Below are 27,897 nucleotides of genomic sequence, written 5' to 3'. Positions count from 1 at the left end.
TTGTGGCAGCTCTTTTTGTTGTAGCTAGAAACTGGAGGATGAATGGATGTCCATCAGTTGGAGAATGGTTGGGTAAATTGTGGTATATGAAGGTTATGGAATATTATTGCTCGGTAAGAAATGACCAGCAGGAGGAATACAGAGAGGCCTGGAGAGACTTACATCAACTGATGCTGAGTGAAATGAGCAGAACCAGAAGATCACTATACACTTCAACAACAATACTGTATGAGGATGTATTCTGATGGAAGTGGAAATCTTCAACATAAAGAAGATCCAACTCACTTCCAGTTGATCAATGATGGACAGAGGTAGCTGCACCCAGAGAAGAAACACTGGGAGGGGAATGTAAATTGTTAGCACTAATATCTGTCTGCCCAGGTTGCATATACCTTCGGATTCTAATGTTTATTGTGCAACAAGAAAATGATATTCACACACATGTATTGTACCTAGATTATATTGTAACACATGTAAAATGTATGGTATTGCCTGTCGTCGGGGGGAGGGAATAGAGGGAGGGGGGGTAATTTGGAAAAATGAATACAAGGGATAATATTATAAAATATATATATATATATAATAAAAAAAATTATATAGAAAAAAAAATAAAATAAAATAAAATAAAAATGGATGCCTATATTGGGTATTTATTAAATGTCCAAAGCTACAAATAGGAATAGGGACTAGAAATGCGATTTCATTGGGATGGAGAACACTCAGTGGAGGAAGTTCCCTCTACTAATGCAGATCTACACTTTGTCTACAACATGTGATCTTAAAATCAAGTAGAATACCCAGAAGTTGTAACTTGCTCTGTAACAATACATAGCCACTATGTGTCAGAAGTGTCACCTAAATCAAGGTCTTCCTCTAGCTATTACACCACATTATTTGAATTTAACAAATATCTATTATGTACCTATTATGTTCAAGAAAATGTGTTTTAAGTGTTAGGGATATGAAGATTTAAAAAGTGAAGAACAGCATCATATATTCTGTGTAAGAATGGGCTTGTGAATAATCTGGGAAGAATTGTTACCCACGAAGCACGGTGAATGTTAGTGAGATATTGCAGAGATCTGGTGAATCTGGTGTGCAGAAGGTCAACTCATCTGAGGACTCCAAACTAGGAGCTTTCCAAATCCTAGACTTCTAGCACCCTATAGGGAGACTAGAATTGACCTTGCCTCTCAGGAAGCATTGGGATATTTAGCCTAGTCCTAGGTAACATCATAACATCATGAGGGTTGCAATTAGATCACTGCTTTGTAGAACTTATCTTTTTTTTTTTTTTTTTTTTTTGTATTTGGCAGGGATGATTCTTATTCCATGACTTCATGACCTTGGAACAACCTGAGAAGTCATACACATTCAGAGATCTTTTCTACCAAGCACAAGATTTCCTACCACCAACCTAGTAGACAGCATTCACTACCCTCTCCTTCTGGAGACTCTCTTTTACAGGTTTTGATGACACTGATCTTTCCCCACTTCCCTCACTCTTCCTTCTTCTCTCTATCTCACTTTCTCTCTCTCTTTTCCTCTTTCCCTTTTTTCTCTTCCTTCCTCTTTCTTCTCCCTTCCTGTCTCTCCCTTTCCCTTTTTCTCCCTTTCTCTCTCTTTTCTCCTTCCCCCTTCTGTTTTCCTTTTACCTGACTGTTCCTTCTCAAGTCTCTTTCTTGGGTCATTGTTCCTCATGTACACTCTTACTGTGAGTATGCCCCAAGGCTTTCTCCTGGAATCTTTTTTCTCCCTACATTTTCCTGGTGACCTCATGAGTTCACATGGGTTTAATTATCATCCCTCTGCTGATGACTACCAGATCTGGATTTTTGGCCTTCATCTTTTACCGGGGCTCCAGACCTACACAATTGCCACTGGGCATTTCATACTATATCTCACATAAGTATCAACTAAACTTTTCAAAAAAAAAAAAGAATTCATTTTCTTTCTCTCCAAATGTTCTTCTTTTCTGAACTTTCCTGTTTCTGTCAAGGATCTCACCATTCTTCCAATCTCCATACTGAGCTCCTGCCACTTACCTCATGTTTGCATTCAATTGATAAATCTTGTCATTTCTTCCTTTAAAACATTCCTTACATCCTCCATCTTCTTGGCAGTCCTGTGACCACTCTCTTGGTTTAGGCTCTCATGATCTTTTCCTTAGATTACTGCAATTGCCTCCTAATTTATCTCCCTATATCATCTCTTTCCTTCTTCTATCGATTCTTCATATACCTGCCAAACTGATTTTTCCAAAGTGTAAATTTGATCATATATCTCCCCTACTCATTAACTAATATTATCATTTTATCATTGCTAGGATTAGACATAGTTAGGATTTAAAGTTCTTCACAACTTGGGCCCAAACTACTTTTTAAGTTTTATTTTATACATATTATTTCCTTTCATGCATACTGCAGTCTAGAAAAACCAGACTCCTTGATATTCTTTAAATATGGCCCTAATTCTCCCATTCCTATACTTTTGTATTAGCAAAAATAAACTTCCTACTTACTGCTATCTTTCATAATATATGGTTTCCTTCAAGGTTTAACTTCAACAGTACTTTCCACATCAAGGTTCTATCCACTGTGCCTTTTAGCTGCCCCAACTCAATTAAATTTAATTAATTTTTTATGTACTGCAATATGTACATATTATTTTAGTCTTCTTGTCACAGTGTAGTTACTCAGAAAATACTTGTTTACTGAGTAATTGAAGCTGAAAGAACTGTGGATTACAGACTTGTTATGTAGAGCAGCAATGATATTTTATTTCCTTCTTTTTTCCACAGCCTCTGCAAAGTCAATTAATAACTGAATATATGGAAGATTATTACCTCTTCAGAGCCCCAACAGTGAATGACCCAAAGATAAATAGAAAGCCTAGATATAGCTATAAATAGATGCAGGATGTTATCTAAAATTATTTGCATGAACAAATTAAAATCAGGCTTTAATAAAATCAGGCATGGAATAAATGGAAAAGGAGATGGGACATTTGGCAAGTGCAAGGGACACCAAAGATATGACCCAAGTGCTTACCTGGTATCCATGAAAGACTAAAAGCAAATTTTTAAAACATTTTTTAAAAAACAGAGAAATGCCACTAACACATTGGGTGAATCCCACGTTAGTGATTGGGTGTGATAGATTACAATTAACAATTAACACTGGTAGGAGACTTTTTAAAAGGTCATGGAAACACTGACATATCCCCAAGAAACCATTATAAGGTATCTTTTTCATAATCTTGTCTAAAAGTCTACAACACTCCTCTAGGATCCCAACATATAACCCACATAAACAAAGTTCTTAGGGTCCTCAATATTTTTTTTTTTTTTTGCTGAGTCAATTGGGGTTAAGTGACTTGCCCAGGATCACACAACTAGGAGCCCAATGATTTTTAAGAGCATAAAAGGACCAAGAAATTATCTAATCCAACTCTCATAATTTCCATAAGTGAGAAAAATGTTAATGATCACACAATTACTTGTTGTCAGAACTTAGCCTCAACTTCTATCTTCTGATCTCCTAATTTAGTTGCTTGGTCACCACATACTATTCTGTTCTGCTAGTATAGATTAAATAAGGATAACAGTCTAATTAAAATACATTTTCAACACAAGGTAAATACTAATATAGTATTTCTTTTTGGATATATCTCTACCCTTTAATGCTTATTTTTGAACATAAATTTGTGGAACCATATGATCCTCTTATAACAGCTATATTGATGCTTCTAAATAACTTATTTGCTAAAATACATCCCCAAATCTTGTATTCCATAATGAAATTGCATTCTCTTTTTACTGCAGGTCTTAGTTTCTTCATCTCATGGGAAATCATACCATTGAAGGGACTTACTGTTGTTGTTTTCCATCAGAAAATTAATATTTGAGTGTTACCTGCCAAAGAATGCCAGGACGGTCTCATAGATTGGAATTGCCTGAAGTTTGAGGTTTAGTTGGAGGTAAACCCAGTAGAGTGTTGTTTTTAGAAGATCAAACTCATTGAAAGTGAATAGCCTGAGAGAGAAAGAGAGAGAAATTATTTAGAAATTATTTAGAAAAATAAATAATAATCTCACCCATACTTGTAACTATGTTGAACGTCAAAAACTATTCTAGGGGAGAGCATCACTTACTCATAGAATTTCTGTTTCTTTGAAATTATTTTAGCTTTTTATATTAGAGTAATATATTATTATAGAATAATTTAATATATAATATATTTACAGCATAGTGTTATACAACTATAATTATTATGCATATTATTTTATTATTATAATGCTGAAATAGAAGATAAAATTTTAGCACTATTTAAGAAATATGGAATTTGTTTCAGTGTTTCAATAAAAATGTAAGAATTGCCACATTGGTGAGACCCATAGACTATCTAGCCTATTATTTGCTCTAATATGTATGTTTTATGTGATAATGGTATATGAGAGAAGGTGGATGCTCTCCATGACCATAAGCTCAAAAGGCAAGGAATGTTTCAGACTTCCCCCATCCCCAATTCAAACTTTCTTAATGTACTGTGACACTATAATCCATGGATTTAACTTGTTCTTGGACTGATTCACATTCTGTAATATTGGCTGATGGTCAGCTCCTTCATTTCTGTTTTGTCCTACACATGCCCATATATTCACTGCTCTGTTAATACCTCTTTCATCTGCCACTTTTGGTGGCAATGGTGGATGGAAAGTCTGTGGAAAAAATAAACGTTTTAGAAAGACCAGTGGAAATAAATATCACCACCATCTTATGCTATTTTTGGCAAGTGCAGAAGTGGCTTTTGCTGGGTATCTGGTTTTTATGTCATCTGCTTGTACATCTGGATTTGACCTTGGTAAGGAAAAAAAGCCATGTAATAATTTTAAGGCAGAAAGGGAAAATTCCTGCAGAGCTCAGTGCTGTGCTGTCCCATGGCAAAGGAATTTTTAGGATTTAAAGCACCAAGAAACTGTCAAATGATTTGTTCCCTTTTGTGGTCTAAATTAAATTGCCCAAGTTTGAGTTATGCAAGTCTATAAGTTAAGATTTGACATGTTTCTCACTAAACAAACACATAAATTAAGATGCTGTTTCAATTTGTATTGTGGACAATAATTATTTAAGCAAAACTTTCTATTTTGGCTGCTCTAAGGGGAGCCAGTGGGCTTATGTCCGTATCTGAGTGTGTCAGTTTCCCTAGAGAAATAATGGCCTGTTAAAACAACACTTTTATTGTAATTTAAGAGAGGATTTAATGATGAAGAGATCTGACTGAGATCACTGAATGACAGGATCACTCATCAAGGTTCAGAAAGAACTTCATCATAAATCATCTAGTCCAAAGTCCTGTTTTTATCAGTGAGGAAGCTAAATGGCTTGCCCAAGGTTACTCAAGTAGTGTCAAAAATAGATCTGAACTTGGGTCTTTCTACTGTATCAGAGGCACAGTGCCTTGTCCTTGAAGTAAAAAAAAAAAAAGTCTCTAACAGTTAATTTATCCCATACAGCACTCATTCAGTATAAAGGGTGAGATCCCCAGGGGCTGAAAGAAAATTCTCCCCATCCTTTCTCAATCCCCATTTTATATACAATCCAATGCTGAAATAGAAGCATAAGAGCTTCAATGAATCACCATAGGAGCTCAAATATGGGGTATTTTAATATGTCTTAATGACACTCTCTTCTAGGTCAAGATTAGTAGTTTAAGATTGCGTTGGGAAAAACGGTCTGCTTACATAATTTGTAGGTAATATGCTAGACAGTATTGCATATTTACACCTACATACCTATATCTACGAATAGATATATGCATATGAGTGTTTATATATGTGTGTGTGCATCACATAAATATAAAATAATGATCTATTTGTGGCTCTTAACTATGCATGTTCTTTTAGGTTTGGGATGGTCTAATTGTGGGTACTACTCATAATAAAAGCAAATGTTAACATATTTTAGGAATACAAATATATAGAATGACTTCCTGGCTTGTCCAATTGTCTTTGAAGTAGTATAACTACAGGTGTTAGTCACAAATATAACATGTTAACAGGTTTTAGGAACATTATAGGACAAGTGAATCCTGGTAGAATTCTAAACTGTATTATTAAAGGGATGGCTGGGGAATATCTAGAAAGGAAAGCAGTGAACAAAAAGAATCTAAAAGATGAAACTAATTTCATTTTAAAATATAATTCACATTAATATTTATCAGAATAAATATAAAATTTTATACTTTACTTGAAAATCAACCTCATCAATATGACATGGGAATGTGTCTAAGTAAGAGTTTATTTGAAAAAAGAATTATCTGGATTGATAATTGCAGTCAACAGACTGCAAAGTCAATATGAGTCAACAAGGGTTGATGGTAACTGAAGAGTATATATGATTGTAAGGCTCTATTGAGAGACTGGGGTGGTAGATGAGGGAGGAGATGATTTTGTGGCTGCAGTTAGCTCTAGTCAGTGTGCATTTATGTTTAGCTCAGATACCTTCTAAATTCCCTCAGTTGATAGCACTTTTATCTACTTCAGTTTCTTAGCATTATATTTCTACACAAAGAATACTTTCCTTGTGACTCAGAATCTCCAGCATCCAATAAATTTTTCATACAATAGATGCTTAATAAATGTTTATTGAACTGAATTAAATTGCCAATACCATAAGAGTTTAGTTAAGTGCCTACTATGTTGTTATTGTTGTTGAATTATTTTTCAGACATATCTGACTTTTCCTGACTCCATTTGGGTCTTTTGGCAAAGATACTGGATTGGTTTGCTATTTCCTTCTTTAGTTCATCTTACAAATGAGAACTGAGGCAAACAGGGGTAAGTGATTTGTCCAGAGTCACACAGCTAATAAGTGTCAGGGGTCAGATTTAAAATCAGGAAGATGAGTCTTCCTAATTGCAAGTCCAGCAGTCCATTCATTTCACCATTTAGCTTCCCCATAAGTACCTATTATAGCATTTTCACAAATTTGATCATATAGGTATAATTATTATTCCATTTTATAGATGAGGAAACTGAGGCAGTAGATAAGTGGCTTGTCTGGGGTCACACAGTAAATATCTGACATAGTGTAAAATCAAATATATAAAATTCTAACTTTTTTTCAGGGTGGGAGGAAGATAGAATAAAAAAAAGATCTGCACAGAGAGTAATCAATAAATTACTATAGACATTTTAAATATTAAAAATCATGTTTTCAAAGATAGATAGATGATATTTTATTGTTGATGCTTAAAGTTAGGTTGGTAAGAATTTTAAATAATACCAAGAAAGAATTTAAATGTAGTTGTATTGTCTCAAGGGCACTAATAGTTAAATTTAATGAATTTAAATTATGATGGAATCTATTTAAATCTACCCCCTTAAAAAGAAGAGGGAAGAAGAGAGAATGTTTTTATAATAAAGCAGATGTGGTTTTACACTTAATTGGAGTCAACAGAAACTTGGGCTTGAATCCCACCTCGAACACTTACTAGCTGTGTCATTACTTAGCCTCTCTCCAGCTCAGTTTATTCATCTGGAAAGTGGAGATGATTATATCTGTAGAGTTGTTGGGAGGATAAAATGAGGTAACACTTGTAAAGTGCTTCACAATCTCTAAGAGCCAAATAAGTGTTGACTGTTTAACAAAAGAGAAAACAGGGTCCCAGTCTAGGGATCAGCTACAGAAGTTAGCCTGTGTTTGCTTTTTAGCTCTATAGTTTAATACTAATCTACAATAATGTATCTTTCTAGCTGCTAAATAACAAAAAGTTTCAGAAATCATTAAAGTTCTTAAAAGATTCTTTTTAAGATTAGGTGTTTTGGCTGGGTCTGAAGGCGCCTACCTATGAGCCTTACAATAGGGGAGGCAAAGCAGTTAGATCTCTTCAATTTAAGGGTTTTGAGCTACAGCACTACTCTGGTGATTCCCAGGAGGAGGGGACTATCAGTTCACCAGAAATGAACTATCCCGACTTGGAAAAGGAACAAATCAAAGTTGGACAACCAGCAGTAAAATCTAAGTGACCTTTGTATTTCTGGCAGCCACAGCAAGATAGGAAGACTCCAATCTTAACAACAATAATAACAATGATATAATATCTTTAAAGGAGCTTAATAAATGAAGCTTCAAATCATGGAATACATGGAGATCTTCACCATCAAGGAGGATATTTGTTTCCATAATTCGTACTTCTAGTATAGACACTACTTATAGAAACACTGATTTTTTTTTTTAAGTAGGTGGTATTATTCTGAGATAGTGTCCATAGTCTTTCATGGAGAATGACAATTGGGCTTAGAGACATCTGGAGAGATTTTCTCTGGTCTTGTAATTCCATGACAACTATGAGTTCCAATGAAAGACATCTAAGAAGGAACTGGGATATTATACAGCAAAGTAACCTGGAGGTGACCTCTCAGAAGAAAATTAATTTTGAACTGAATGCCCAAGTAAACATGGGGAAAAACCACTGGAGAAGAAGTTCCAAAAAAACATATAGATTTTGTTTCAGGCTGTTTACAGAAAGGAGAACAAAAATCCCAAAAGGAACAGAAACCCATGTAATGTGGAGTGGGGGATTGGGGGAAGAAGAAGGAAGCCAAGTGGCCCCCTCATGAGCTGACCAGAGTATTTGTTGACTAGCATCTAATGAAAAAACAGAGTGACAGCTACCCAAGATAGCCCTCATTCCAAATATTAGTCATCAAAGGCTCAAGTAGTCCCCAAATTATCTTGAGGGTATTTTGTCGAATAGGGCATTCTGGTTCTCAGATGGAATAATATTGATTTGTTATGTATAGGAAATCAGAGTGTTTGATCCACCCCAAGCACAATTTCCTCCTTATCTAAAAACCCAATGAATTCTATTAAAATTCTAACCCTGGTTGAAGCTCAAGCCAGAAGCTGACCTAGGACTCCACCTATGAGCCTCTTCAGATTATCAAAAGCCCCCTATTATAAAAAGGGCTAAGCTGGAGTCCACTCTTTGCAGAGATCCCAAACATGGCATCCTTACACCTGTCATGTCAAGGGTTTCTGCCCACCGGATCTGTAGTTCCGGTACCCTCTTATCTCTACCCTCAACTTTACTAAGTAAACTTTACTTCCAAACCCCACAATAAACCTCTTTTATCAATCTAGGGTTTTGAGTCTATAAATTCCTTTATAGAGGACTCTTTTTTTTTTTTTTTTTTTCCTGAGGCTGGGGTTAAGTGAGTTGCCCAGGGTCATACAGCTAGGAAGTGTTAAGTGTCTGAGACCAGATTTGAACTCGGGTCCTCCTGAATTCAGGGCTAGTGCTCTATCCACTGCGCCACCTAGCTGCCCCCTACAGAGGACTCTTGCACCATTACTAGACCTCAATTAAACCTAATTTCTTTTAGATATTCCTTATCTAGTTCTCATCAGAATCAGGGGTGGTGATTTCCAAAAATGTATAGTGGAACGAATGGTGAACCTTGAGGATGGATGATAGTATTTATATGGTACTTCAAGGTTTATAAAATGCTTTATATTTATTATCTCATTTAATCCTGTGAGGTGGGTGCAATTAGTAGTTTCATTTTACAGATAAGGAAGTAAATAAAGGTTAAGTGATTCACCCAGTTAGTGAGTGTCTTAGGCAGGATTTTAATTCTGTTATTAAGGACAGCCATCTATCCACTGTACCATCTGAGTATTTGTTGGTTAGGTGAATGAATGAAAAAATTCATCCCAGCATCTTCACATAAACCCCTTTTGCCTCAAAGATTTTCCTTCATAGAACAAACCATCTTTATAGAATTTTTTTAACCCATTTTGCATCTGTACCAATCCCCCAAGTTAAGTCAAAGCATTTATTAAGAATTTACTTTTGTCAGGAACTGTGCTAAATACTAGAATACAAAGAAAAGGCAAACATTGAACCAGCCCTCAAAGAGTTTACATTCTAATGGGGGTAAGTAACCTTTTTAACAAATAAGTGCACATAAGATCCAGATACAGGAGATGCAAAGTAACCTCAGAGTGGAAGAAAAATTCTAGCTGATAGACTGAAAGGGAAAGGTCTTCTGCAAAAAGTGAAGTTGAAGGACACCAGGAAAACCATAAGCTGGGTCCCTAGAAGGGAAAATCAATGTTTTTAACAAAGTGAGCCGATCGTACATCCTGCTAAGAGCTGTTTAGGAGCCTTTGTCCCTTAACCTTTCTGATAACTCTTCACATTTCAGTATTTCATAAACTAGGTCTTTGGAGATCATTTGGATGACAGCATGAGGATTTGGGTTCGTTTATACGCTTTGGTCATCTGGCTTTGTCCTCCCACGGGCCTTGGCCACTCCAACCCTAACTCATGCAGGGATAGGTGCTATTTACGTAAACACTAAAGTTAGTTTGTAGTAATTTGGGTACTCCCTGTGCAGACAGAGCTTTGGACTGGACAAAAGGAGAAGGAAGCCAGTTTATACAAGACAGTCACATCTATCCTAGTTTTGGAGACGAGACGCTAGACGTTTCAGTTTCTTGGCTTCTTTTCCACCCCTGCTGTAATTTTGAAATTAATTCCTCATCCTACCTCCAGTTTTCTGGGTTATGGTCAAATGCTTCTTCTCCTCTCCCCAACCCCACCCCACCCCACCCCACCCCACCCTTGATCAAATACTACCAGGGTACAACAGCACACTCTTTCCAAGGGAGTGGGAATGTTTTGAAAGTGTAAGGGAAGACATGTTTATCTTTAATCCAACCGTTTCAAAACATTTTCTTCTCTGTACCTAGACACAGAGAGGATGATGTATTGAGTAAGGTCTTCAGCTGGCATCAGGTCTTGGGTTTTGAGTTAGTAAGGCCTTATTTGATAACAAAGCATCCTACAGTAGAGAGGAAAAGAAATATGCTCTTCCAAGCTCATTCTCCATTACAGATGGGAATGACAGCCAACTGTCTATCCCTGAGAATACTTCATTCTGGAATTGGAATTGATTAATGATATGACTCTTCAGAGCTGTTTTGCTGGTGATTTTAAAAAGTTAAATTATTTTCAGTGACGGGATATGAGGAAAACACTTATTTCTAATTTCACACCTAGTAGGATCCCTAAAGGAATTCAATATTCACTTTCAAGATTCACTCTTCACATTAAATAAATAGCACTTTTGGGAATTTGGAGTGTTTGATCTAGGAGGAGGGGGAAGAAGAGGAAGAGCACATATCCCCATGTATCTCTATAGAATCTAATGTGGAATCAAGGGATAGAGATTTCTAGCAAGATATAGTGGAAAGAATGAGGATTCCCTGGGATAGATCATAAAAAGATGCCTCCTACATCCATTCCTGAGAGGAACTCCACAAAGGTTCCCAGGTCTTACTATCTGCATAACTCTGGGCTAGTCATTTAATCTCTCTCTGTTCCTCAGTTCCTTCATCTGTAAAATGAATGTGTTTTACTAGATAACCTATAGTCTCTTCCAACTTTGGATCTATGACTATGACTGAGACTATGGTCTGTTCCATCTTCCCTCTTTCCTTATCTACAAAGAGGAGAAATACAGTCTGGGGCCTAAATAGGAAAAAGGAATATATTTCATTTTAGGAAACTGAAAGCAAGACCATAAGAGATCTCCATATACCATTCTACATCATCCCCTGGAGATGGAGAAATCTAAGTTTTTAGGGAATAAGATTGAGTATGCTAAATATTAGCAACTTCTTAAAACAAACAAAATCCCCCCTCCCTCCTTTCACCATCCAATACCCAGTTCCGATACATTTCTATCCCCCTCCCAAACCTTCAATCCTCAATCAAAGGAGATACCCACTGAGGAGCCATCCACTGACCTTTGGGACTTCAGCACTTTCTGGAGTAGCTCTTGTGGTATTGTCCGGAGATAAATCTGCTTCCCGATCAGGGGAACCAAGTTCATTTCTAGCCACTTCTCACAGGCTGTGACCAGTAATTCTTCATTGTACTGATTGAGATGGAAAAAGTGCATTTACCAAGGCACTTAATGAGCTCTGGGCACCACCTGGTGGTGAGACCTAGCATTTACTAAGTCATTAAAAAAAAAAATAGGTGTTTTGTGAAACTGGTATGGAGCTCACCAAGAACAGAGATGATTGTGTGTGTGTATATATATATACACACTTTTAAGTCTAATCCACATTCTTTTTACATTTTATCTTTTACTTTTTAAAAGTCTAGACAATCAGCAAAACAATATATTAAATCCTGATCTGTAGTATTTACTTATTTCGGAATTATAAATGTATGTGATTTGAAAGGTCCTTCAAAACCATATTCCCTATTTGCCTCATTGGCTAATTTGACATCCTCATCAATCAGAATAGCTCCCATATTGGTTAAAACAACATGTATCCTACAATGGTGATAGAATAACAACTTATAGCTACATTTCATCTTTTGTTTCAAGCCTTTTACAAACATCATTTCACTTGAACTTCAAGATAGCAAATAAGTGTTTTATAAATGTTTTATATGTTTTATAAATGAGGAAAGCAAAGGACATGGAAATAAAATATCTTAATGAACTACTAAATGGCAGTTCTCAGATTCAAAGCCAGTTCTGTCTGCTGACTAACTCTAGTGGTCTTTCCATTAGCATCCATTTCCATTAGTAGTATGCTAGTAAATGTTTAACAATTGGCTCTCCAAAAACCAATCTACACACAATGAAAAGTTTACAATCAGCTTTCATGTGCTAGTTATGAGCAGGTCAGGACACTCCAGAATCTATTTGTCATATTAACTAGTTTTTTAGAGTAGAGTTCTAAAGGTGTGGGGCAGAGGACAAATACATTTTTAAAGAAATAATGGATTGGAAATTTTTAGAAAATAAAGGATTTGGGAGTCTATCTTGAATCAAGTTGAAATCCTAAGAGGCAGAAGAGTTCTAAAAGGGAAGGTGTGATACCATAAAAGAGGGAGGTTCTGTAGATAAACTTCTCCTATGTGGAAATAACCTTGGACCCTAGGAATCTGGAGTTCCAAATTTCAGCCCTAATGCTACCATTATGTGTCCTTTGGGAAATTATTGCTGTCCCTTTTGGGTCTTAATTTTCTCAAATGTAAAAATAAGAGGTTGAATTAGATGATCTCTGTAATATCTCTAAATTATAACATTAAGCTCCAAAATGTGGGTAAGATCTTGGCAACTCAGAATGATCCAACATGAAATCTAAAATGAAAATCAATATAAGAACAAATGTAAAGTTCTACTTACTGGTTTAAGAAATCAATTGCAAAAGTAGGGGAAGTTATATAAGTTGATGGGGGTGGGGGAAAATCTTCATATGTATCAATCAGGAGGGTGGCATAGTATCAAATGGGGGAGGCAAGAATCTTCTTGTACTTTGTCTTAGTCAGACTCTGATGGAGTGATTTATCTGTCTATTTAGGTAGTAGAGAGAATTCTGATTCAAGAATGGGTTGAACTAGACAACTTATGAAATCATTTCCAACTTTTCAAACCACATTGTTTTTGTTTGGGATTTTCTGTCATGTTTGAGTCTTCCTGACCATATTTGTTTGGTTTTTTTTTGGCAAAATATTGGAGTGATTTGCTATTTCCTTTTCCAGTTTATTTTACAGCTGAGGAAACTGAGGCAAATAGAGGTAAGTGACTTGCCCAAGGTCACATAACTGGTATCTGAGGCCACATTTAAACTCAAGAAGATGAATCTTTTTGACTCTAGACTTGACACTGTATCCACTATGCCACCTAACTGCCCTCTATGTATTTATCCCCAAATGCTAAATAAAACACACACACACACACACACACACACACACACACACACACACACACACACACTAGCTAGTAGAGTATTGAGTGGAGCTAATTCTAGAGGTATATAAAAAAGTTAAGTCCCCTTATATGATAGGTCCCCAGCATGAGTTACCTTGCAGGCAGCTGTGTAATAAGGCTGAATGGTACAAGGAGAAATTCCATCCTTCATCAAGGACACACACCTAGAAATAGAGAATCAAGTGTTTCTATTATAAAAGAGTCCGGGAAGACATCAAGTGTCACGATTTAAATTTTTTTTCAGATGATACAGTATGGTGTAGTGGATAAAGAGGCAGCTTTGGAGTCATGATTACTTATGAAATTCAAATATTACCTGTGAAATATACTACTGCCCTCAATGTCCCTAAAAACTTCCTAAGAACATAAGTTGTAGAAAAACTGTAGATATGTAGAGGAAATTGGAATTAATATTCTGGACAGGTTGGTAGTATGGAAGGTAGAGTGTTGGACTTGCAGACAGGAGGGCCAAAGTTCAAATCTGGTCTCAGATATATTAGCTATATGATTCTGGGCAAATCATTTAAGCTCTGTCTGCCTCAGTTTCCTCATCTATAAAATATATATAGATCTTCCCCAGCATCTCTTTGCAATTTATAGAAACCAGTGGAATACATTATCTGCTAATTCTCCTTTGCTTTTGTTATACAGCCATGCCATTTCTTTATCCCAATCCTACATCTCATTCGTGATGTCCTTAATTCAATTTCTGAATAATTCTTCATCACTAATATGTGCAGCACATTCTTGACCACCGGATATCTTTATATTATCCTTTTGGTGAACCATAACTTTATTATCTTCTTACTTTTAGATGTACAAGACAATCAGCTTTTCCAGCTCTTTGATTCACCTTTCTTTTGAATACAGGTGAGCTATCCTTTGTTGTGAGATATGTGAGCCGCCTACCAGTGGCTGCTGGAGTTCTAACTCAGACCTGTAGAATGGATCCCTTTATGTGAGAGGATGATGATGATACAAGGAGACTGAGAGGTAGTTGCTGTTCTCTAATCTCTCTCCTGTTCCCTCTTGCCTCCAATTTATTTTATTCCCAATCCATAAGGAACATTTGCTAAGGCTGCTTTGCAACGGAGGTTCTCAGAGAACTGACCTGCCCCTTCACTTAGGCATGGCCTTTAACAATCCTTCTGTTTAGTCCCATTGTCCATTTGTCCTCTGGTTTCATTTATAATAACATCATCAAGATGAATTTTATTCAGTTCCTTCAATAATATGTTCACTCATTTTGTAAGAGGGGAAACCAAGGCTCAGAATGGTAAAACAGTCTATTCAAGGTCCCAAATGATACAGCCAGAAGTCTAATCCACATTCTCTGGCTTTGGAATCAGTATCTTTTATCATATAATACTAAAATTTAATGTAAATGTGAATTATGAATTGTTCATATATAGTCTAGAAAACAATGTCAAATACTAATATTTAAGAATAAGAAGTCAATTTAACTCTCCATAAAAATTAAATGTATATATCCCTTTATCCATATTATATTTGATACTTCTCATAACTCTACAAATAGGGAAGAGGAGCAATAGTATACCTGTGTTACATTTAGAGTAACTCAGAATTAAGGTGGTTAAGGGACTTTGGTTTATATGGCAAGTAGCAAGACTAGTCTAAGCACTTAAGATTTATGCTCTAGACACATCACAGGGTGTCCTCATGGTGAGAGAGAAAGAGAGAGAGAGAGAGAGAGAGAGAGAGAGAGAGAGAGAGAGAGAGAGAGAGAGAGAGAGAGAGAGAGAGAGTATGGACATTTTTGCACATGTAGGCCCTTTTCTCTACTTTATGATTTCCTTGATAAATTTTATAAATAATTTTTGTGGGGAAGGAGCTAGCAACTAGTATTTGGAAAGACCTATAGTATGAGGAACCTACTTGAGCTTCAAATATTTGTCAACAGAGAAAAATCTGTTGAGCAGTGATTTCTTTGACAAATACTTGAATTTTCATCTATTTATTGATTTATTCAAATTTCATCTTTAAAAATTCTTCTGATAATCTGATTTAGTGGATTTTACATCAAGCTATCTGCAAAACTTTCCCTCTCTATTGTTTCTCATTGTTTTGTGAGCTAGTACCACTCATAATCTCTTATTAGCCTCCTTTGTAAAGATTTGTGAACTAAAGTCTTTTTTTCCTAAATTTAATTTTTCTAAATTAATGTTGCCTTTGGCTTTCCATTTAGGTGGGAGATAAAATGTTTGCTGGTTAAGGTGGTTTCATGACTTTTTTATTGCAACAGTTGCTTTGTGTCTATAAAGCATCTCTGTAACAAATTGTGACATTCCCTTTCAATATATTTTCCTCATTCCATTTCACACTTTACTCTCAGTGGTTTATTTAAACAGGTTAGTTTGGAGCTATCACTATTATATGTTGCATCCTCTTTATACTTTTATTCATTGTTCTAAAACTGGCAGTATTTTAAATCTTCATGTGAACCAATCAAGTGTTTGATTGTACTTATTATTCAGGTCATTTAAGTCATGTCCAACTCTCCATGACCCCATTTGGGGTTTGCCATTTACTTCTCCACTTCGTTTTACAAATGAGGAAACTGAGTTAAGCAGGGTGAAGTTGATGGGGTGCAGCTTTTCGGGGAACTATAGCAGTAATGCTGGGGCCCCTGACCTTAGGAGATGTATTGTTCTATCTTGTTTGTCAATCAGCCTAAAGTCTGCTGGTCTTAGAAATTCTATAGTATAGTCCTACAAACATTGCTGACTGCCAGATAACAATCTGTTGGTCAGGGACAACAGGGTTTCTGAGACAAATGGTGAAGTGCATACCAGACCACTCCTCAATTCTACCTCTAAGCCATAAAATTAGCATATCAGTGACATGAAACCTCTCTGTCTTTTTCCTATGAATTTATCTTTTTGCTCCTGGTTCTTTGCTAAATCATTTTGGAACTTAGCCTGCTTCAATTGGCGATACAATTATAATAAACTTTGCCCCTTGACTTGGAGATGGGTTCAAGCCTACAAATTCTTTTGAGACATCGATCTGCAATCCCAACCTTTTGAACCTCAATAAAGTGACTGGAATAGGGTTACAGTGTCTGTGGCCAGATTTGAACTCAGAAAGATGAATCTTTCTGATTTCAGGCCCAGCACTTTATCCTCTGTGCTGCTTAGCTGCCCTATCACAAGGAGCAAATTCCATGACTAAGATCCTACATTAGGTCATTTCTTATGTTAAAGAAATTTTGTTAAATTGACCAAAAAAAAATTATTGATGTTGAAGGGTTTGAGAGCAAGTAAGCACATTAATGTACCTTTGGTAGAGCCATGAATTGGGATAGCCATTCTGGAAGGCAATGTGGAACTATGCCTATAAAGCTCTTTAGGTATGCATATATACCTTGTGATTTTAAAATACCAGTATTAGATCTATTACCACCAAAGAAATTAAAGAAGAAAATACAAAAATACTTATAATTACTCTTTTCGTCATATTAAACAACTGGAGATTAGGGGGATTCCTGTCAGTTGTGGAGTGGTTGAACAAAATATGGTATGTGAACATAATGGAATTAACCTAAGAAATGAATAAAGAAACAGTTCCAGACAAACCTTAGATTACTTTTATGAACTGATTCAGAGTCAACTGACTAAATCAGAACAATTATATTAGCAATATTAAAAAAAAAAAAGAACAACTCTCAAAAATCTAAGCTTTATGATTAGCAAAATGACTAACCATGATCCCAAAGGACCAGTGATAATGTTGTTCATCTCTTGATAAAGGAGTGTTAGACTAAATATGCAGATCTAAACATACAATTTTCGGTGAGAACATAGCAACATGTGGGTTGACTATGCATTTTTGTATTAAAGATTAAAAAAATTTTAGTGACAAGTAAAAGGGAGAGAAAAAAAGTATTTTTAATTGAAAGAAAATTTAGAATGTTTAAAAAAGAACTAATCACTTTCATTTTTATTTTTATTTTTTGGTTTTTGTCATAGCCAATATCTTTCTACTCTTTATAAAGAAGAGAATTCATGATTTTTAGACATAAGTCTTCAATAAATCCTGAAAAACCCTGGCCTCTTTTGTTTCTTAAATTGCACAACCATATATTACATCATTTGATCTTCACAAACCCCCTAAGGTAAGTATTATTATTATACGCATTTTATAGTCGAGGAAACAGCTTAAGAAAAATTAAATGACATGCTCAAGATAACAAATATCTGAGATAGGATTTAAAGTCAAATCTTCCTTACTCCAAATCCTACACTCTTTCCTACTATGTTATCTAATAGCTTTTAGAAGAAAATATTGTGATTCCTTTCACATTGTAGGAGGTATTTAGGGGCATGGCATCCTCCCCACCCTCACCTCTCTCATTCTGGTGATTTGGAAAATCTTGCAAAATTTTTTGATCTTCCCTTTGTACCAGAGAAGAAGTTCGAATTATTGTGGTATTAAAAGATAAATTATGTTGATATTATACAATACTATACATATGTTTTATGTATTTCTGAGTTTTGGAATTTTTTTCATTGCTGACTGTTGGCCTTTATGTGTTAACTGTGGCTTTTTCAAAACTTTCCAAAATTCCCATTTAATTTCTTATGCCAAACCATGATATATTGAAACAGTGATGGGGAAAATTGCCATATGAAAGGGATTAACAGGATGCTGTTCTTACTCTCTTTTCTTTTTTCTGAACATGTAAACTTGTTAGTTCTTCCTTGAACATCTTGGGGAACCTCAGACACTTACCAGCTGTAAGTCCCTGGACAAGTTATTAATCTTAGTTTAAGAGAGGTTCAATGTATAAGAAGAGGAAGTCATCATGTCCATACACCAGAGGTGACAAACTCTAGCAGAAATAGATTTCTGCCTCAGCGTATTGCCTTAGAAAACTTCAAATGAACATTATCTATGTCACATTGTGTGTGTGTGTGTGTGTGTGTGTGTGTGTGTGTGTGTGTGTGTGTGTATTTTAAACATTTCCTAATTATCTTTTAATGTGGTTGGGTCACTCTAGAGAGTTTTGTAAGCCTTGGGACCATGAGTTTGATGCTGCTGGACCCTGGTCAGATCACATTTGGGAGTATTATGTTCAGGTCTAGGTACCACAAATTAGGGAGAACACTGATAAAATAGAGAATTTTCAGAAATGAACAATCAAGATGGTGAGTAGCCTTGAATCCATGCTATCTGAGGACTGGTAGAAGGAATTGAAGATATTTAGTTAGGACAAGAATTGCCAAAGAGGGAAGGGTAGGAGGAAGTAGGGGGCAGGATAAAGGATTCTTCTGCACAAGAGTGACTAAACTTGTTAGCCTGGCCTTTAGAACTAACTAGGAATTATGGGTGGAGGTTACAAAAAGCCAAATCCCAGCTTAACATGAGGAAAAGTTTACTAATGATTAAAATTATCAAAAAGTAGAATTAATGACTGAAGTAGGGAAAGGGTTTATCTCCCTCGTCAGGCTCTTGTCAGGGCCATTTTGAGGGAATGATTGTTCAAGTACATCTGGAATAGGTGATCTCTAAGGTCCCTTTCCATATCTAAAAGGCTATGATTCTATGGCCTGAGTTCAAATTTTGACCATGTCTCTCACATAAATCTCTATGATTCTGCCAAACTGTCTAATCTCTCTGAATCTCAGTTTCCTCATCTATAAAATGAATGAAGTTGGATATGATAATCTCTAAGGTCCCTTCCAGGTTTAATATTAAAAGCCCTTGAGAATTCTATGAAATTTTTGTCAGTTATTACGAGATCAGCTATGATTGATCTAGGTTTCTAACTTCTTTATTCCTTTTCTATCTTCTCCCTACCAAGCACAACTCTTTGGACTTACAAATAGCCAAAAGTAAAAGAGGCGTGATTTTTCACTACTTTATAATGGAAGAAACATCTCCTTAGTATCAGAATACCTAGATTATAGTATCATCTCTATTAGTTGCTAACTTCACAATCTTGAGCAAATCACATAACCACTGTGAATTTCAATCTCAAATGTAGCTTGAGAATAAAAATGTAACATTTTACAGAGTTGCTGTGAGGACCAACAAATAATGTCCATTAAGTACTTCATAATTGTAAGGTGCGACACAAATATGAACTGTTTTGGTTACAAATAATAATTTATACTGTTCCTTTCTTGATGGCAATGTCTGTGCTTTTCTATAGACATAGAAGGGGATTGCATGGATTCTGTTTCCTGTGGGATCTTGCAGTCTCCCAGTGATAGAAATAGAGACAGGCTTTGGAGACAGGAAAATTACCATGATGACCTCTAATGTTTTTTCCTAACATTCTGACTCAGAATAAAGGAACCTAAAGAGACTTAAAAATATTTTCCCTAAAACATGTATGTTTAAATGTCATCTAGCCATTTATCTAGTCAAGAGACCGAGGTGTGAATTCCCACATTGCTGGATGAGTCACCAGAATGACACCTGGTAGCTTCCATCATAACTGCTTCATGAACTGGATACCCAAACTACAGTGGAATCAGACCCAAGAGGATTTAGAATAAATCCTTGCATTTGGTGGCAGGATTGGACTAAGTGACCTCTATGGTACCTTTCAAATCTAGGATTCTGTGATTTCAAGGTTATATAGGAAGGACCAAGGGGGTCATCTCTTTTTAGCCTCACAAACTAAGGCTTACCTAATTACCAGATTTACCTAATTCTTGCATCATTGGCTTTACAAAAAACAAAAAACAAAAAACAAAAAAAAAAAAAAAGGTAAAACACAACTCACTTCCTGACCTATATCTGCCCTTTTCTCTGACCTTGAATATTCTTACTATCAAATGACTGTCCTAATCAAGTCCAAATCATTTCATAATTTGTACTGTTCCCTCCTATTTTAAAAATCAGGGGGGAAAGGTAGAGAATTGGGAGAAACCCATATGAAGGTCAACTGATGAAAGATATAGGACATAAGCCTTCAAATTAAGATACAATCTCAAATTTTAATTCAAGGTTAATAATGATTAGTCCCTACAATGAAAGATAACAGACATAAGTCTTCCTGATTCCAAACCTCATGTTCTATTCATTATGCCACTCAGATGTCCCTCAATCTATATGGTGATTTAAAATAAAATAAATCAAAACAAAAATAAACCACATAAATCCTATAATGTGTGAGTACTGAAAATGTGAGTACTGAAATACCCTTGAGAAATTTGGAGTCTAGATGAAGATACCAGACAATCATGAATGGAGAAGTCACCCATTTCTTATAAAATTGAGATATTCGTCATTTAAGTATCTGATAAAATGGCAGAATAGAAGAAAAGAAGCAATACTGGGAAGAAATAAAATGTCATTCACAATAACTTAGTATGTTCCATATGTATACATGTGTATACATGGGTATGTACAAAAGATTCCTCACACCCCAGATTCTTATAACATATCCTTTCCAATTGCTTCCATACATACATACATACATACATACATATATATACATATATATATATGTATATATAAGCCATTGAAACAGATTAAGTAGAAATGATCAACTCCATATATAGATGAAAAATGATATGGTCTGGAGAATTCTGATTCACATAATCAGTCAATAGCAGAACTGAGCACAAATCCTAGATCTCCTGACTCCCATATCAGGTTCTTTCCATTACAACTCAATGACTTTACACACAAACTATAAATAACATGTCTGCCTTCCTGTCTGAAAACATTCTGGCCACATTTCAAATAACATTTAGATACAAACTGACTTGAAAGGCATCTCCCTAGGACCACACTTTAAAATGGACCAAGCTTCTGAAATAAATGTTTAATAGTAATAGTTAGTATCTCTATATCTCTTTTAAGGTTTGCAAAACTCAGGGTCATACAGCTAATAAGTATCTCAGGCCAGAATTAAACTAAAATGTTTTTGATTCCATGTCCAGAGCTCTTAATCTCTATACCAGCTAGTTGCTTAACAAATTGACTCTTTTTTGGCAGCAGAATTCACCAGGTAACATCTAGAAGGATTGAGTATCCGAGACATTGGTCAATTCACTTAAAAATACTCTCTTCTTTTCCAGCCTTCAGCCAATCCCATCTGCATTGCCGGCAGAAGTATGACATGGTATCACTCCAGAGTCTTGATTGTAAGTGTGGCATTTGAAATTCCTAAATAGGGAAGGTTAATAAGGGAGAGGAAGCCATGGAATAGTGTGTAAAGAGCTGGCTCTAGAGACAAAAAAAAAATTGGATTTGAGTCTTTTCTTGTGTAACCATGCCAAATCACTTAAGTTTCCAAAGTTAATCAGCAGCTCCTTAAAATTTTAAGCTAAAGAGAAAGGGCTGGCCTACATTGATATAGAGAGTTTCATCTTTTAGGAGTTCACTTTATCTGCTGAGAACTTGGCAAACAGGTTCAGTTTGAGCAATGGGAAGAATTACATATTACCTATGACAACAAATGAGAAGACTCTTCTGTCTAAAAACCCCGCTGACACCTGAAATATTTTCTTTAGAAATGACTTCATTTAAATTTATTTTATCCCGTTAATATGAAAACAATTACTTGAGAATTAATTTATGTTAAATCGAATCATAATTTTTCATGTAAGAAAATTAATACCAAGGAGGAAATGTGTAACCTTAACCCAACATTAGACAATCTGTCAGTGACTGACTCTGAATCAGGACCTAGATCTTCTGATAATAACTTCTTTTTTTCTGTCTCATCTTCCATAAAACTATAAAAATTCATCACTAGAAGGGACTTTAGAAATTTTCTGTCCTAGCCCCTCTATTTTTCCTTTTAAGGCATCGGGCACTGTCCAAGGAGGCAAATCAGAGGGATCACCTGCACTTCTGAAATCAGTAAGAGGGCACTGGGAAGGTGCAGAGGAAGAAAAGCCAGTGTGTTACAAAGTGAAAAAAGAAGGAGGGCATCAGGATCCCAGCTTTATGAATGTTCCTACCATTTCCTTACCTTTTAAACAGACTAGAGAACTGAAGAATGTGAGCAGATGCCAAAACGCCCAGGACATCCTCTATGTGTAATATTGTCTCATTGCTGTAGAGACTCTTCAGGGCTGTGGCAAAGGCTGCAGGAAGCAACAAAGGGAAAACTGATTCAGCACGAGGTTCCTTACGGATGAACTCCTCAGCTGCCATCATCTAAAGGCTCCAAAAAGTGCTAGTTTTCATTCACTGACCTTTTTACTCTAAGGAGGATAGGAATGACAGTCCATGAGCAGAGTTCAGTAAAGACAACTTTTTGTAATGAATTTAAATCATTTAGACCTTTATTTGGAAAGCTAGGACAAATGGAAGAGAGGGACTTTGAATTGCTCTCTATATATTAAATAAATGCTGGAAAGTAGAAATAGTTCCAAAAAAAAGAGTAACTCAGATGTATACTGGAGATTCCCTCTTACCTTGATTTAAGATTTCATGTTGTGAAATAACTTACTACAAGGAATTTGGGTGTTTAAATAATGAATTCTCCTTAGACAGAGTTTAAAATGTATTTACTTTGTCCCAAATTAAGTGAATAGCATCATTGTAATGCTCTGGTATATTTAATGTTCATTGGGAATGTGAGGATGTACTCAATGAGTTCAACCATTCTGACTAATGATTTGAACACATCAATTGTTTCCCATCCTAATCAGTTATCAAAATGGTTTATGGGTACATTCTTGAGATAAGTAATGACACTTTGCTATCACAAAAAGAGCTGCTACAAACATTTTTGCACATGTGGGTCTTTTTCCTTCTTTTATGATTTCCTTGGGAGACAGACCCAGTAAAGGCACTGCTGCACCTAAGGGTATGCACAGTTCCCAAATGTACATAGTTCCAAACTGCTCTTCAGAATAATTGAATCATTTCACAAGTCCACCAACAATTTATCAGTGTCCCAGTATTTCCACATCACTTCCAACATTTGCCATTTTCTTTTCCTGTCATCTTAGCCAATTTGAGAGGCATGAGGTAGTACTTCAGAGTTGTTTTAATTTGCATTTCTCTCATCAATAGATTCAGAGCATTTTTTCATATGACTATAGATGGCTTTAATTTTGTCATCTGAAAATTAGTTCATATCCTTTGATCATTTATCAATTAGGGAATGACTTGTATTCTTTAATAGAGTTTTTTTATATATTTTAGAAATGAGACCTTTATCAGAAACATTGGTTTTCAAGACTTTTCCCCCAGCTTTGTACTTCCATTTTAATCTTGTTTCTGTTGGTTTTGTTTGTGCAAAAAAATTTAATTTAATGTAATCAAAGTTATCCATTTTGTCTTTCATAATGTTCTCTTATTCTTCTTTGTTCAAAATTCCTGCTTTCTCCAAAGATCTGATATCTAAATTATCCCTTGCTTTCCTAATCTGTTTATGGTACAATCTTTTATGCCAAAATCATGCACTCATTTTGACTTGATCTGGTATGAGGTATGAGATATAGGTCTATGCCAAATTTCTGACCTATCATTTTCCATTTTTTCCCAGCAAATTTTTGTCAAATAGTGGGTTCTTATTCCAGAAGTTGAAGTTTGGATGTTTATCAAATACTAGATTACTGAAGATCTTGATTATTGTGTTGTGTGTATCTTATCTATTCCACTGATCCACTACTCTATTTCTTAGCCAGTACCAAATGGTTTTGATGACTGCTGCTTTATAATATGGTTTTAGGTTTGGTATTGCTAAGCCACCATCATTTTGTATTTTTTTTTCATTAATTCCCTTGATATTCTTTACCTTTTGTTCTACTAGATGAATTTCATTATTTTTTCTAGTTCTACAAAATAATTTTTTGGTGATTTGACTGGTATGACACTGAACAAGTAGACCAGTTCAGCAGAATTGTCATTTTTATTATATTAGCTTAGCCTTTCCATGATTCCTTGATATTTTTCCAATTATTTAGATCTGACTTTGTATGAGAAGTGTTTGTTGATAATTGTGTTCGTATCATTTTGGGTTTGTTTTGGAAGATAAATCCCCAAATATTTTATTTTGTCTACAGTTATTTTAAATGGAATTTCTCTTTCTATCTCTTGCTATAAGGCTTTGTCAGTAATACATAGAAATGCTGATGATTTGTGGGGGGTTTATTTTATCCTGCAAATTTATGAAAGCTGTATTGTTTCCAATAGGTTTTTGGATGATTTTCTAGGATTCTCTAGGTATATCAACTTATCATTTGCAAAGAGTGATAGCTTTATTTCCTCGTTGCCTATTCTAATTTCTTTCATTCTTTTTCTTTTCTTATTGCTACAGTTAATATTTCTAATACAATTTTGAATAATAGTGGTAATACTGGGTATCTTTGTTTCAGTCCTAATCTTATTGGGAATGCATCCAGTTTCTCTCCATTACAAATAATGCTTGCTGTTGGTTTTAGATAGATACTGCTTATTTTAAAGAAAGCTTCCTTTATCTTTATGCTTTCTGGATTTTTAAAAATAGGAGTGAATGCTGTACTTTGCCAAATACTTTTTCCTGCATCTGTTGAGATTATATTTGATTTCTGTTGGTTCTGTTATATATAGTCGATTATAGTAATAGTTTTCCTGATATTGAACCAGGCCTGGATTCCTGGTATAAATCCTACTTGGTCACAATATATTATCCTGCTGATAACTTGTTGTAATTTCTTTGCTAATATTTTATTTAAATTTTTTGCATTCATATTCATTTGGGAAATTGGTCTGTAATTTTCTTTGTCTTAGCCCTTCCTGGTTTAGGTATCAGTACCATATTTATGTAATAGAAGGAATTTAGTAGGACTTCTTCTTTATTTATTTTTCCAAATAGTTTAGATAGTATTGAAATTAATTGTTCTTTAAATGTTTGGTAGAATTCACTTGTGAATCCATCTGGCCCTGGAGATTTTTTCTTAGGGAGTTCATTAATAGCTTATTCAATTTCTTTTTTTTCTAAAATGGGATGAAGTAATTTATTTCTTCTGGACTATTTATATTTTTGTAAATATTCATCCATTTCACTTAAATTGTCATATTTGCTGCCATACAGTTGGACAAAATAGCTTCTAATTATTGCTTTAATTTCTTTTTCATTGGTGGTAAAAGTTCACCCTTTTCATTTTTGATGCTGATGATTTGGGTTTTTTTCTTTCCTTTTTCTAATCAAATTAACCAAAGGTTTATCTATTTTGGTTTTTTTCCATAAAACTAACTTAGTTTTATTAAGTAGTTCCATAATTTTCTTAGTTTCAGTTTTAATAGTCTCATCTTTTGAGTTTCAGAATTTCAAATTTAGTATTTAATTAGGGGCTTTTAATTTGTTTTATTTTTTTCTGGATTTTTTTAGTTGCATGCCCAATTCATTGATCTCTTCTTCTCTATTTTGTTCATGTAGCTATTTAGAGATATAAATTTCCCCCTAATTGTTTTGGCTGCGACCCATAGGGTTTGGTATGTTGTCTCATTATTGTCATTCTCTTAGATGAAATCATGGATCATTACTATAACTTGTTTGATGCACTCATTTTTTAAAATTTTAGAATTATTTAGTTGGTTTTTAGAAATTATTAATTGGTTTTTAGTCTATCTTTCCCTGGCCCTTTATTGAATACAATTTTTATTTGCATTGTGTTCTGAAAAGAAAGCATTTACTAATTCTACCTTTCTGCATTTGATTGTGAGGTTTTTATGCCCTTATAAATGGTCAGTTTTTGTGTAGGTGCCATGTGCTGAGAAAAAGGTGTATTCTTTTCCATTTCTATTCAATTTTCTCCAGAGATCTTTCATATCTAAAAATTTTAGGATCCTATTAACCTCCTTAGTTTCTTTCTTGTTTATTTTGTGGTTAGATTTGTTTGATTCTGAGAACATTGGTTCTTCATACATGTAGAAATCTGATTCAATAACATTCTTAAAAAACAAAAAACAGTTTACATTACCACTTTTAGTGACTAAAGGATCATTAATCTTCAAAGAAATGACTATCTTCTTTACTGGAGACTTTTTTGGTTGTTCTTTAGGTGATTCAGCTAAGAAATTAAGTGAGACATGCATGGGGTGAGAATAGTGAAAATAACACCTTTCCAGTCATAATCAATGTTCCAAGATATTTTCATGAGAGTCCACCTTCCTCACATCCAAAACAGTAGCTAAGAGTTATGAAAGCTCACAAAGCCTTATCACTCTTTAATCAGATGGTCATAGGCATATGATTGAAAAAGACAGAGGAATATTGCTGACTGACAATAAATTTGGCTGTCAGATTTTCTCCTACCTGTTTAAAGATTTAGGTTCATAGATTTAGAGGTAGAGAAGACTTGCAAGAAGCCATCTAATTTACCAACTACTTTTTTAATACATGGGGAGATTGAAGGGTCATCAATCTAGTCAGTTTGTCATTCAATCAATAGGCATTTATGAAATGCTTACTATGCAACAAGCACTGTCCTAAGCACTGGTGATACTAAAAAAAAGTCAAAATACACACACACACACACACACACACACACACACATCTCTACATAAAGATGACAATTGAACATATGGGAGCTGAAAAAATCACTGAGATACAATGGAGTGAAATATAAATCTTAAGCCCGACTAGCAGCAGCAACATGTGACAGAGGCATAGAAATAGCCATTAGTATAATATTGTGACAATAAATAGAAAGCTGACTCCAAAGCCTTTAACATATGTAGAGTGTATGATCCTAGACAAGTTAATCAACTTCTCAGTGCTCTACGCAATTCTTTAAAACTGTCATTGCAGACACAATGCTAACTTGCCATGGTAAAAGGCAATCTCCTCCACAATTTCATGAAATCAGAGATTCCAGCCCTATCTGTATTCTGTGTTGCCTGATATTTTGTAGCACTTTATATAAACATGGTACGATCCTAGATCTGGAGTCAGAGGACCTTAATTCAGATTCCTTCTCTGCTACAACCAGAGGTCCCAAATTCTTCATTCATAAAATGAGAGCATGAGACTAGTTCATCTGCAAGTTCTCATTGAGTTTCGAGACTTATAAAATACTAATTATGATATAGACCCTTCTACATACTGGAAAAATTTGATGTCAGTGATCTTTTACTCCTTGGACTATGCTTGGAGTAGAGGCTCAAAGT

General features: G+C 35.1%; 1 protein-coding gene across 1 annotated transcript in view; it reads right to left on the bottom strand.

Annotated features, from left to right (window-relative positions):
• BTBD16 (BTB domain containing 16) overlaps nucleotides 1-27,897 on the bottom strand; it is a 99,135-nt gene that overhangs the window by 55,559 nt on the left and 15,679 nt on the right. The window contains exons 6-10 of the mRNA XM_074295779.1: nucleotides 26,709-26,798; nucleotides 22,763-22,877; nucleotides 13,901-13,970; nucleotides 11,819-11,949; nucleotides 3,914-4,033 (exon numbers count right to left, since the gene is read on the bottom strand). Coding sequence (XP_074151880.1) covers nucleotides 3,914-4,033; nucleotides 11,819-11,949; nucleotides 13,901-13,970; nucleotides 22,763-22,877; nucleotides 26,709-26,798 — 526 coding nt within the window. The remainder of the gene's footprint in view (nucleotides 1-3,913; nucleotides 4,034-11,818; nucleotides 11,950-13,900; nucleotides 13,971-22,762; nucleotides 22,878-26,708; nucleotides 26,799-27,897) is intronic.

The sequence above is a fragment of the Sminthopsis crassicaudata genome, chromosome 2 (genome assembly GCF_048593235.1).
Source record: "Sminthopsis crassicaudata isolate SCR6 chromosome 2, ASM4859323v1, whole genome shotgun sequence".
Lineage (NCBI taxonomy): Eukaryota > Metazoa > Chordata > Mammalia > Dasyuromorphia > Dasyuridae > Sminthopsis > Sminthopsis crassicaudata.
Note: the sequence above shows the minus strand (reverse complement) of the source record. Positions and strands in the feature narration are given on the sequence as shown.